The sequence below is a fragment of the Xiphophorus couchianus genome, chromosome 19 (assembly GCF_001444195.1).
Source record: "Xiphophorus couchianus chromosome 19, X_couchianus-1.0, whole genome shotgun sequence".
NCBI classification, from domain to species: Eukaryota; Metazoa; Chordata; class Actinopteri; order Cyprinodontiformes; family Poeciliidae; genus Xiphophorus; species Xiphophorus couchianus.
In genome coordinates this window covers 4145269-4158694 of record NC_040246.1, presented here as the reverse complement: position 1 = coordinate 4158694, position 13426 = coordinate 4145269, and the positions used below count along the sequence as shown (strand labels likewise).

At 41.3% G+C, this 13426-nt stretch overlaps 1 protein-coding gene across 3 annotated transcripts in view; it reads left to right on the top strand.

Annotated features, from left to right (window-relative positions):
- sash1b (SAM and SH3 domain containing 1b) overlaps positions 1 to 13426 on the top strand; it is a 64359-nt gene that overhangs the window by 46671 nt on the left and 4262 nt on the right. For all 3 annotated transcript variants that reach the window (XM_028000290.1, XM_028000291.1, XM_028000292.1), the window contains exons 2-16: positions 924 to 1052; positions 2930 to 2980; positions 3325 to 3374; positions 5360 to 5400; positions 5517 to 5603; positions 5704 to 5816; positions 7146 to 7238; positions 8032 to 8161; positions 9147 to 9541; positions 10440 to 10514; positions 10806 to 10949; positions 11032 to 11164; positions 11344 to 11513; positions 12138 to 12341; positions 13056 to 13206. In XM_028000290.1, the coding sequence (XP_027856091.1) occupies positions 924 to 1052; positions 2930 to 2980; positions 3325 to 3374; positions 5360 to 5400; positions 5517 to 5603; positions 5704 to 5816; positions 7146 to 7238; positions 8032 to 8161; positions 9147 to 9541; positions 10440 to 10514; positions 10806 to 10949; positions 11032 to 11164; positions 11344 to 11513; positions 12138 to 12341; positions 13056 to 13206 (1966 nt within the window). The remainder of the gene's footprint in view (positions 1 to 923; positions 1053 to 2929; positions 2981 to 3324; positions 3375 to 5359; positions 5401 to 5516; positions 5604 to 5703; positions 5817 to 7145; positions 7239 to 8031; positions 8162 to 9146; positions 9542 to 10439; positions 10515 to 10805; positions 10950 to 11031; positions 11165 to 11343; positions 11514 to 12137; positions 12342 to 13055; positions 13207 to 13426) is intronic.

The following is a 13426-nucleotide window of genomic DNA, read 5'->3' as shown; positions in this document are numbered from 1 at the left end:
AACAGAAATCTACTAGTTTTACGTAAATGACAGCACATCAACTCGAAGTATCAGGAGTTGATTTTAATACTGATTTTTTAACAAACTGACATTATTACAAATGTTCTGTTCATCATTTTGTCCAGTTTGATCCACAAGAGCATCAATAAATATCAGTACACTTGTAAACATGGCTGAAGTTGGGAAGAGCAGCGTTTGTTTTTGTGCCGTATGCATTCACAGCCACACAGTTACCCTAAAGAAGACAGTAAGTAGTTTTTTTAATCATCATTTTTATCATTATTGCAATAGTACCATAAAGTATCATGATAAACTCGTGATAAAGTTGGACGGAACCCAATCACATAGGAAGAACACCTGAATTGTGAAAAAAAACTAACAGATCAGATATCAGAGAAAACAAGTAATCGCTATCAACCAGTGACACTTTTTCTTTTAAACTAGGTACTTATTTTTATTTTTTTACACATTAACCGGAAGGAGCGTGTTCTGAAAAGTGGATCTATCACACAGTCAAAAACCTCCAAAACCTCGGAGTTTCACAATTGAAGGAACCTGAAGCGGAGTTGCGTGACCGACTCCTTGTGGTTCACGGTCGGCTAATCCGCGGCCTCTTAGGTCGAGCCTCGATGGCTTCGAGGACGGTGAGTGTCGGACTTGCGTCAGACGGAGCCTCTCCTTCCCCCGCAGGGGTCACATCTGAGCAGGAACATGACAGCTCTGGTGAAGATACATACAGGTTTATCACAGCTTCTGCCCTCCTGGTGCTTTATCTCTCCCACTTCCTGCTTGTCTGTGTTGCCACCGACAGCGGCAAAAGTTTCAAACAATGGCTTATCACGACGGTGGCTGCTGCTGAGAGGGATTCGTTTTGTTCCTCTGTTTAGTGACACAGAGTGTGCGTGTGTGTGTGTGTGTGGCAGGATGGCTCTGTGGGGAACCTTGATGACCTGGCCCAGGAGTACTCGCGGTACTACGGCACCTCCCTCAGCGATGTGTGCGAACGGATGGAGGAGCTACGGAAACGCAAATTAGTGCAAGAGATGGAGATGGTGAGGAATCTTTAACCATTTTTTTTTGTTTCTTTCCTTTTTTTGAGTTTAACGTCACTGGAAAAATCTGCTTTGTTCAAGTAGCAGAGAAGATTAAATGTCTTCTTCCTCGGGATAAATATACAGCCTGCAGCCGAGGTGTGCAGCTCGTTGTAAACACCAGAAGCCTCAATGACATGTTCTGTCTTTCCAGGGTGCTATTTTCTCCTACAAACTACAAAAGAGGGGTATTTATTTTCCTCCCACACAGAGGCTCTGGAAAGTGTTCACACTCCTGTCAGTTTTTGTGTTTTTTAGGTCAAATTAACTCATAATAAAACAGTTTACATCAATTTCCTATCTTTAAAGTGACATTTAATTTGCACATTTTAAACAAAATCTTTCAGAGGCACATAAAAAAAACAAAAAAAGTTGCAATAGTTTTGACCAGATGTGCGATCTTAAACTAATATTAACTTAATTACCTAATACTCTTAACTTATCTGTGGCTCCTTTTCCAGCTTTAAAAACTCTTTGAAACATTGGTTTAATACTAATTTGCCTATTTTATACAGCATCTTTTATTTGAAATTAAATGAAATTAGCTGTTGTGCTAACTCCAACATTGCACTGATGCTAACTGCGGACATTTTGATTAATATGCATTAATATTAATACATACATGTTTAAGTAAATGAACAAAATTACACTTTTTTTAGCACCTTTTAATTATTTCAGTCTGCGTCAGTAGGAATCATTCATAATGCCGCAGCTTTGCTGTATCTGCCAAATCTATTAGATTAAAATGATATTTCTATTAATCTCTCCATGTAACCCCACAGATTTTCTTTTGGATTTGGTTCAGAACTTTGACTAGGCCATTCCAAAATGTTAGTTTTCATCCCATTAAGCACTTTGCCTTTTGAATAAGATGTAAGATTTGAACAATTTTGATTCTGTAGCCCCACAGCATGATGCTGCCCCAACCATGTTTCACTATAGATATAGTGATGATTAGGGTTGTTGTTGTTATTGCAGAGGGTTTTTTTTTTCCTTTTATACATTTTCCCCTTTAAAAGATTTAAATGTATTGGTTTATTTTTTTGGTGATGTTGCCCTTCCTGTACAATATTTGTATCCTTTATTCTGTGTTTATATCTATTTTATATTCTCTTTTTCTGAGTCTGTAGGAGGATTTAGTCCTGTCACAATAACAAATTTTGCTGGATGATAAATTGTCCCAGATGTTATTGTGATAAACGACAGTATTGTTGTTTTGAGACCATTTTTAAGTAATAGAATGGCAAAATAATGCAAGAGCACATGCTCAGAGATCAATAAAGTTTAAATTGTAATGAACATTTAACACAGGAAATGGAAGACATTTAAAATATTAAACATAAATAAACAATAGAAACAACAAATAGTCTCTGGAAAGTGGGCAAAATTGTCCTTCAAAATAAGAGCTATTTGAGACCAAAGCACCAGACTGAAGATTTAGTCAGTTTTGGACAGAAAGAGAGAAAAGAGAAAAACGATAAATTTAAAATCTTTTAAATTTAATTGCGGTAAATTGATTTATTGCTTATTGCGACAGGCCTTGCTCTTATTGATTGTGTCACCAAAGGTGGAAAAAGGACAAAAATCTGACATTTTATCAGAAACATACTATTTTTACATCCACTATAATTAAAACGTCAAGAAAAAAAACTGCATTTTCCAGACTAACCGCCTCTAGGTGTTGATGTCCTGCTCCGTTTGGGCTCAGACGTGATTAAACAACCTTTAAAGTAACACTTTGAAAATGTTTACTGACCATATAAACCAGACGAACCTCAAGCCAAGTGTTTCATTACGATGACACTGAGATTTACTCCTCTGCTTCCACTGCGTTTCAGGGAAAGGTTGACTCAGCGGCCGCATCGCCTCACCTCCGCTCTCAGATCCAGGTGAGTGTCAGGCCCCAGGAGGACGCTGCCGCTTCCTGTTCTGTGCGTCAGCAAGACAAGACTGCTCGATAGGCGGCCGGGAGGGGTCGCCAGGTCATGATAATCGCCGGGTAAAGCAACGTGAAAAGCCAAAAAGTAACATCTGACTCGCTGGGGATGCGGAAAAGCTGTCCTTGAAACTGCGGCTTTCGCGTTGTTACAGATGTAAACGCGAGGCAGAACATGGGAAGTTTATTTGCTACTGGTTCACATTAGAACACAATGTGAAGCAATAGTTTTGTGATCTTCGGTGATCCAGATTTGAAACTCTTAAATGTCTCATCGATTGCTTCTCATCTTTCCAGGAATCTCTTGGACTCAGCAGCAGCACATTGACTCCAGAGACTGACAGAAGGTACAAACAAAACCGATAACAACCGGTTCTCTCAGTAAAGGGAGGGTCAGATCTAGGATCTACAGTCTGGATCTACGTCTGTGGGCTGCGGCCTGATTAGGCTTCCTGCATTATCTCCGTCAGGCCTGAGGCCACGTGCGTTTCCTCCCCTTCCTGCTGACCCCGCAGTCACACTTATGAAGCGTTTCTGCATAACCTCCGCACTTCCTTCCTTCCCTGCATTGTCTCTTCCAGAGGTTTATAAGGATTACTCACGTTTTTTGTCATTAAAACGCTGAATCAGATTTATAAAAACGGACACAGTTGATGACTAATGCCAAAGAGTCGTGATTAATCGATTGGGATCGTTTGAGAGAGGAAGAGAGTCTGAAAGTTCAGACATTTTACCAGTCTTATCATAAATCTGGACACAGTTGTAGAAAACAAAAGAATGGATTTGTGTTACTCAACTTTCACATCCACTCAGAAGACGCGCATACTGCCCCCTAGTGGGCTGAAAGCATATTATTGCAAATAACCTCGCAAGCCTGAAAAACGTGTATCAAATCAAAAACCTTCTTATTTCTCACATTTATTTCCAGTTACATTTTTTTTAAAGTTACAGTTAAAAATCTATTTTTATTCTTTGGCGGGATTTACCTTAGGAAGTGTGAAACAGTCTGGATTAGCCGCCAAACAAGAAGGGAGCATAATTAGGTCTGTTGTCAGTCTCCACTCCCTGCTGAATTTATTTGAGGCTAAAATAATAATTAGTCCACTTTTATAATGTAATCATGCACAGCAGAACATAAAATCACTTTTTTAGGAGTAGTGATGAGGAATGCTGTAGCGTAGCTATTATATAATCTAAATACAGCACCCTTTTTTAAAGAAAATCTTTTAGCTTTCAAACTGCAGGACGCAGGTTCTAAAAACAAAAGCCTAGATAAATTAAAATGACGTTAAAAATTTCAAATGCAAAACCAACTTGACTATGATGAATTAGAAATTTACCAAATTTACATCACTAGCACTCACCGGTATCTGGCCTGTCAAAAACTCAGAAATCCAATCCAGTTTCGATCAGTAAACGCAGCACAGCCAGGCATTAATGCACTGATATCAATATCAATCCTCTTTAATGTGGAAACTGTTGCTGTGGCAACAAGACTCAAATGTAAAGTAAATCCAACAGATTTGGGTCTAAAATTGTATTTTAGTAATGTTGTTTCCGAGCAGCCCAGCTAATTACCTGCATGTGGAGTTAAAGATTAGGGTGATGGTCAGGAGGCCCTCCAACTCCAACATGCAACCAGCTGCTCAGCAACTATAAGAAAGGCTTCATTTGTATTTGGCTTCTATAAAATAGTAATACAAAAAGGCAATTATTTATTGCTGCACCTTGTAGTTGCTCTACCCGCATGCATTCTGTGAAGAGAATGGTTGATGTGAATGCTCGATTCACCACAAGGCAGGTCTGATCTGTTTGAAGACAAATGCACAGAAACAACAACAGGAGTCAGCTGAGGGAGGGACTGACAGTCATGCACAACAAAGAGTCCAGAGACAGACAGACAGACAGAGGGAGTGTGAAAGTGTGTGGGGAATTCAGAGGCCACGCTGCTGCTGCTGCTGCCACAAAACCCCAAGCAGACGAGAAAAAGCCTCCATTGTTCCAGCGATGGCCGCAGAGCGCTGACCTCTGTTCATCAACGCGGAGCAGCACAGAGTCTGCTTCGTCTGTTTCCACTGCTTTAATTTGCCCTGCTGTTGTCATGAGGCACAGTGCGCGTTTGTGATTCCTTTTGGGTTTTTATGAGCTTGTTCTTTGTGACTCTGACGTAAGTGGAGAAGATAGACAAGACTTCTTGATAAGGGGGTGGAAAATAGTGAGAAGGGATTGAGGATGAAGAGAATAATTTTGGATCGAAGGTACTGGCTCTGGTCAGGGGTTTGACTTTACATCCAAACAATTCAAAAGTTAAATGTAGATTTAATGTTTTCAGGTTTCCTGTCCACAAATCCAGCTCGGACGATGGATCAGGAGGTAAGAAGAACTTTTTACCGGAGTTCTCATATTTCCCGACTCTTCCTTTAAATACCATAATCAGGTTTTCATTTTTAATGTCAGATTAGAAAAGCTCCTTGCGTGTTTCTCTTCAGGAAAATGGGATGCGAGGAAAAAGAGCAAGTCTTTATGGCAGAGTTTCCGCAAGTCACAGAAGGGAGTGATGCGCCAGACTTCAAAAGGTGAAAAATAATGCGATTAATACAAATTATTGAACAATATAGCTCAGTTATTGTTGCTATTTGACCTACTGATTTAAACTGGTGTGCTTGTTTGTTTCAGGTGACGATGTTGGGTTCGTTGCCAGCGAGATCACGATGAGTGATGAAGAACGTATTCAGCTGATGATGATGGTGAAGGAGAATATGATCTCGATAGAGGAAGCCCTCGCACGGGTATGGAGTTATAAATATTTTAGTCTCAAAACAGAGAATTTACAGTGAATTGAGACAAGCTGATATAATCAACAAAGACCTGTTAGAAAAGGTTTCTTTAAAAAAATTTTAAGTGAGCAAACAGGTGGAGATAAATACATAACAATAATTCAAACACAGAACTGAAACTCATTATGTAGATTCAATAAAGACAGGGTGATTTATTTTATGTCTTTATATAAATTTTGATGAATGCAGCGTAGCAAAACTCCTAATTCTGTTTCTCAAATAAGTTTAATATTCCATAATATCAATAAAAAGCAGTGTGTTAATTCCATATCTGGGTTGTTTTTGCATTAATTACTGCATCCATGCAGCATTCTGTCAAAGTTATCAGCTTGCTGAGATGTTAGGGAGGCTCATGCTGCTTTAACATTTCCTAGACATTTTTGTTAGAGTCATTTGTAAACATATGCTACCACATTTTTTCCTTCCACACAACTTTCCTATACAAAAAGGTTAATACAGTATTCTGTAAACAACCAGCTTTTCCAGCACTGACCCATTTTGAACATATTAAACTTTTTACTGTAGGACTGACAACCATTAGCTCAGTAGTGTTAGCATAGCCATAACTTTGGGTATCTGGATTTTAAAAAATCCTTTTTAAGTTAATTTACATTCACATTTCATGATGTTATAATAATCATCAAAATTAAGAAAAATATATTTTTTGAATATGTCTGTGTGAAAAATGTTTCCCATGTTGAATTTACTGAAGATCTAATTTATTGAGATGCATCTGAATAGTCAAACCATGTTTTATTTAACCTAAAAAAACGAATGAAATATGTTCCATTCTCTTTACCACTGTTGAACTGTAAACCATATTTACCTGTATGACTCTCTGAGTGATAAATTGCCCTTGAAGTTATTGCGATAAACGATAATATTCTTGTTTTGTGACCATGTAGAAGTAAACATAATGGTAACGGCGTAATAATGCAAGAGCACATTCTCAAAGATCAATAAACTTTAAATTCTAATGAACCTTTAACACTGGAGCTGGAAGACATTTTAAACATCCAAAATAAATAAACAAAACAATAGAAATGACAAATAAAAGGGATTATGAAGGTTCTGTGAACAAAATTCTCCTTCAAAAACAGGAGCTAGTTTAGATAAAAGCACCAGACTAAGGACTTTTATAATTTAATTTTTGATAAAAAGAGAAAGAAAAAAAATGCTAAATCATGCAAATGGAAATTATTGAGCTTAATTAAATACTTATTACGACAACCTTCCCCTGTCTCACTGAACCAACCGAAAAGCTTCTGTTTCTCTTTGCAGCTGAAGGAGTTTGAGACCCAGAGCAGACAGACGAGCCGATGCGAGTCCCCGGACCTCTCGGGGCCCGGCACAAACGACTCGTTCAGCTGCACCGTGAGTCTCTCCGCTCTCCAGGCCCCTCGGCCGTTGTTTACCTCTGAATCGCTAACTCACGCAGCGGCGCCTCTGGTTTGCTGTTGCCAAAGCCGCTGAGCTGTTGACAGCACTTCCCCTCTTTGGCTCTGCCTGTGTCCCAGCGATGAACCGAGGCCCCTCTAAAGCTCTGCAGCTCGGGGCCCTTTCCCAACCGCAGGGCTCCGGCTGGACTCCTATTCATTGCTCTCAAAGCGCTAACCCCCCATTGTGCTGCAGCGGGCAGCCAGATTCAGCACAGGGCCACTGTTATGCACGCCGCAGCTCTTTTATGCACCAGCGGGGCGATTAGTGCACATTTTTCAGATTCATCTGAACGCCCTTTCTGCTTCTGATGAGCTTCATTTGTTGTTTTCTCTCTAATTTCCCCTCATATTGAACTTTCTGTTTATAATCAGCTGTCGTTTTTGTCCCCAGATGAGTATTCTGGGTTACATGCGCTGCCTTCGTTCTGGTCAGAACTTAGACACACCGCCGGCTTTCCAGTTCAGACTGTGGCTCGCGTTATTTTCGAGCACACACACGTGCCTTTTCACACACCGTATTTTAGTCTTGCTTTCACACGTAGCTTAATGGTTTGCCATCTGCCTGATGCACAGTAATACTTCTGTGGTTTCCTGCAACGTATTTATACCCAACCAAGTTCTGTAACGAGAAAACGAGCCAGGCTGTGTTACTGTTTGTAAAAATAGAAAATGTTCAATTAAATTAAGATGGAAATATCCAGCAGTGTTACAATAAACTTTTTTTTTAGCCTGTTGAGCAGTCTGACAACGAAGAGGAATCTCCGGCGTTCAAAAGGCTCCACAAACTGGTCAACTCCACTCGGAAAGTGAAGAAGAAGCTGATCAGAATAGATGAGTCCAAAAGGCCCGCAGCGGACGGTACTGAAGCCTCTGTCTCTTTACATACACATAAAAGTATTACTAACCCTTGAATGTTTTTTGTCACAACTGAAAATGTGATGTGAAAGTGATCACCTAGCCCTCTCTCCGTCCTCAGTGTGAAACCACACATACAGCTGCAGGTCTGCAGGTTTGCCTCAGCTACAGGATGAATTTTGTTGTTGATCCATCAGTACAAATGTCTGTCGATAACTTTCAACTCTTATTAGCGATTCTGAATTGGATTTAGGTTTGAAATCTAAGTAGGGGATTCTTGTAGATAAATAAATATGGTTTGCTCTAAGCCAGTTCTTTGTAGCTCCTGTTGTTTTCAGGGTGACTGGAAGATGAACCTCTGCATCAATCTCTGGTTCCAGTTCTTTGTTTTTTCCCCAGCGTTTCTTTGTATTTAACATCATCCATCTTTGTGTCCCTTTTGGACCAGCTTCCATCTGAGTGAAGTTGCCTTCTTCGAATCAAACAAAATTGGTGTCAAACATATGTGCAGCAAAAAGTTTGTTTAAAGATATTAGGACATGTTTCCAGAGGTCATTTTTGCCGCACAAACAACTTCTCTCAGGTCCAGTTTCTGTGTCCTGGTGATGAAATGCATCCCCAAAGCAGGATGCTGCTCTCATGGCTTCTCCTAGCTTTCTTTCAAAAATTGGCTTTCGTTTCACCAAGCCTGGGGACAAAAAAATCCAGATTTGTGGTGTGAAAGCTAATGTCTTTCTTGTTAAGAGCACCCCCACCTGAGCTGAAGATCTCTGCAGCTCCTCCTCATTTACCACTGGACCTCTTGGTTGCTTCTCTGGTTAAACCTCTGGTCAGATTAGATGATCATCGTTTCTTAGTAGTTTAGTATCTGTGCATGTGAGCGAACAGACTGCAGTCGTTTATAATTGTACAAACTCTACATAAATTCCTGTTCTACTAAGAATCTGACCGGTTTTCATGTGGATTACGTGTTTCTTTACCCTCCCAGAGAACCTGAGCGTAGATGGTCTACCCTGTGGCGATGGCAGCGTCTCCCAGCATTCAGGTGTGCAGAGGAAACCCTTGGTTTGTCCCCTGCACTCCTTGACTTCGGCTCTGCAGAAGCAGCTCGCCCCCGACAGGGACTCCGACAGCCTGACCACGTCCCCGTCCTCCAGCAGTCTGGACACGTGCAGCAGCCAGAAGGTAGCGCAGGGCTATGGGAAGTGCAGCGGGAGCCCCGCTCACCAGGAGGCCGGTGTGGCGGAGGACGTGAGGGAGGCCGGCGAGGGCTCCTCCTTGTCGGAAACGGAGAGGTGCGGCGAAGAGGAGCCCAAAATGGCACGCTCGGTGACCGACGGAGAGCTCCGTCATCGGGCTCTGGGCTTGCTTAGCCATCATGGAGTGAGTACTGGTGGTACTGGAGAACTGCATCATGTTGGTTAGAATGTTCTGATTGATTTCTAATATATGGTAATTGTAATGTTCTGATCTGATCTGCCGGCATCAATTTTGGAAACTAAACGTTGCTAGCAATGCTTCCAGCCATGAGTGAAAGGTACTGATTTATATTATAAAGAGAGGCTATGTCACACTTTGTGAGAGTGAGCAATTCAAAACAATGCAGATGTAAAACTGGGTCGTAATATTTCACGTAGCACAGTTAGCATCGCTAACTGTAGACATCATTATGAAACAACTCAAATTTAAGACTTTTTAAGACCACCATTAAAGACATTTAAAACCTATTTTTCCATAAAAATGTAACTTCATCCAGCCAAGTGGCGATAAATTTGCATCTACCCATGATAGACACAGTAAAGCTAGCTGACTAGCTAGCAAAGATATGTTAGCAGCTAGTTAGCGGTAGCCTCAACTGTTTCGATTTTAGATGCATGAATTTAAGATATTTTAAGGCCTTCATTTTAGATACATTAAGACTTCTTAAGGACACACCTAGTTTCCTTCCCTCAGTAACAGCTTCCAGAGCAAATAATGTTTCTGTGATTCAAGGGGTATCAGATTCACACCACTTGGTAGGACTTAAGGACCGTTCACTGGTCATAAAAATATTGTATTTTTGAGCTTGTGTCTGGTCATTCACCAGTTGTTTTTTTTACTTCCTACCTGTTTCAGTCTTGACCAGTTATGTGACATGGGACTCAGTTGTCTTGTGTAGTCTATTAGTTTCTGCTTGTATGTTAAAATGCTGCACAGTGAACAAATACAGTGCAGACCATCAGTCCTTGTATCTATTTCCAAACTCTTAACTTTCGCTGTTTTGTTCTGTGGTTTCTCGCAGAGAGCTTGCAGCTTTGGAGGATTTGACCTGACCAGTCGCTCCGTTCAAACAGTCACTTCTGACATCGACAGCAATGTATGTTACTGAAATTTAAAATGGACTAACTTCAACACTATGCTAACCAACTGTTGACCTCTAATGCCTTCTACATATTTCAAACCTTTTCCTTAGCATTTTCTGTGTTAAAATTGTCAGTATAGTGATTTATACTGCGCTTGAGTTTGTTTAGGGCTAAACGGGGTTGAATATGTGCTTACAACATCCCATTGTAATATATTAGAGTATGTGGTTGGAATGCAGCACAGTGATGTGTGAATACTTTTCCAAGGCATTGAACCATTCTCCTTGTTTTTATTTTTAAATTAGACAAAAGATGGAGAGAGTGGCTTGAGAGGCGAAGTCAAGTCTCCCTCACTGTCACGGATTTCTCTGGGTAAAAAAGTCAAGTCTGTGAGGGAAACCATGAGAAAACACATATCCAAGAGATACCATTGTTCTCTCTCTGAGCAGGTACGGTGTGTTAAGGCTTGGTCATCAAACCTATTAAAAACTCTGGTAATAACCTCTTTATTTTTGCTCTACTTTGCCACAGTCTAGTCCGGACCGAGTAGCCAGCTGCCCTCACTCGCCTCAGACCGACTCCGACTCTTTGGAGAAACCCAAACTGAAGCCAGGAGGCTCCGTGGAGAGCCTGAGGAGCTCCCTCAGCGGCCAGAGCTCCATGAGTAAGTCAGCTGGTTCGCTGTTGTACGAATTGCCTAGTTTGTGTTTGACCAGATGTGTTGTGTTTATCGTCCAAGCATTTTTCATCTGTTAGAAAGCAGATGAAAAATTGCTGATTGACCCATAGAGGCTCGTGATCGCAATGTATGTTTTTTTTGTTTGTTTTTTGTGATTTGCGTAGGCGGCCAGACAGTCGGCACCACCGACTCGTCCAACAGCAACAGAGAAAGTGTGAAGTCAGAGGAAGGAGAAGAAGACGAGCTGCCTTACCGTGGACCTTTCTGTGGACGGGCTCTGGTTCACACCAACTTCATCCCGAGTCCCTACGACACGGACTCCCTCAAACTGAAGGTGCACTGGAATAAGGTCACATTCATACCAGCCCTGTTTTGGTCCACTTTAATCGTACTCCGGTTCGTTTGGGGAAGTCTGAAGGCGCAATCGAACTCTGATGCAGACCAAAGAATTGTACTCTAGTCTGTTTAAGAACCACGGTCTCAGTTCAGTTGAAGTGAACTCTGGTGCGGTTCAAGTGAATGCCAAGCAGTGGACTATGACGCAGGGTATTCTGGGTAAATACAACCAATACAAACACAAAGAAATGCCTTGTGGTCTTTTACCAGCAACAAAAGAGAAATCCTGCAACCTCTAAAATCTTAAACCACTCCAGTTTCACCTATTAAATGTTGCATTCAGTGTCTTCTGAGGTTTTTGTGACATTTTCTTCAGTAGTTCTTGGTGCAGCGCCATCACAGGCCATGGTTGTGGGGACAGGTTTTCAATTAGTTTGGACTTTTGACACAATGTCGTATGAAAGTGAACCGCATCAGCGGAAAATGTAACAAATGTTGCGATTTTGATCCCGAATCAAACCACGTCTACTGGACTAAAAGGTGTGAAAACACCCTAAATCACACAGTACATAGAGAACACCTTGTATATTGAAAGAAACTCACTCCAAAGCTCTTATTGCAGTGTGGAGACGTGATCGACATCATCAGTAAGCCTCCGATGGGCACCTGGATGGGAATGCTCAACGGGAAAGTCGGCACCTTCAAGTTCATCTACGTGGATGTTCTGAACGAGGAGGTGAAGCCCAAGAAGACCCGCAGGAGGAGAAAGGCCCGACATCCCAAACCCACATCGGTGGAGGAGCTGCTGGAGCGCATTAATCTGAAGGTAAACATGACAACAATCAGCCACACACACGGAAACATGCAGGAGTTTTTGGTACTGAAGTAAGGATCTCAAGAGGAAGGTCTCACCCACATCCCCAACCACATTGTAGCCACAATTCAAAATGGGAAACAGAAGAACGTGACTACACACAAGAAAAACATGCAGCCGATGAGTTTACGCAAAGCTTAAAGAGCTTTCTTAGAGACTGATAATCGGTTGAAGCTTTTGCTCTTCATCTAACTTCATTTTTAAGCAGCTAACTGAATCTGGAAATAACTTAAAGATTTTGTTTCCTCCAGTAACAACTTCCTCACCAAAGAGTGTTGCTGTCAAGCGCACTGTTTCATTGGATTTTATCTGAGTGTGAGAATGAATGCAGCTAAATACAAACACACCCCAATGTGACCTGGTAGCGCCTACGGATGGTGTGTTTATTGATCGAGAAAGATCGTTATTTTGAGTTTAGGCTCAGTCGGCTCACAGTACTTACCTTTCTGCCTTCTAATTGTAAAGACAAACCTTTCTACTTCTTTCATTTCCTATATGTTTGTTATACTTCTTGCTCAGAAATGAGTATAATAAATCCAGATAACACAATCAAATGCGTGAGAAATCTTCCAAACTGTATTTGGAGCTGTTTGAAATCTGTCTGGTTTCCTGACTTACTTGTCAAAGCTTATAAAAACATCTCCTCCTCTCCTCTCGTCTCGACAGGAGCATCTCCCCACCTTCCTTTTTAACGGCTACGAGGATCTGGACACGTTCCAGCTGCTGGAGGAGGAGGACCTGGACGAGCTGAACATCACAGACCCCCAACACAGGGCGGTGCTGCTCACTGCCGTGGAGCTGCTGCAGGAGTACGAAGGTGGGTCTGAAACGGCGCAGACAGGAGTCCTGCAAAGATGGGAGAAAAAATGATGATGTCCAACTCTGAATAAATCTGGAAAAACAAAACAGTAGGAAAAATACTCAACCCACGCTTGATTCATTTTCCAGCTCTCACCAAATGTCTTTGGTATCCTTCCTTCCTTTCCTCTTTCCTTCCTTCTTCCTTTTCTACCTTTCTTTTTCCTTCCTTTCTTCTT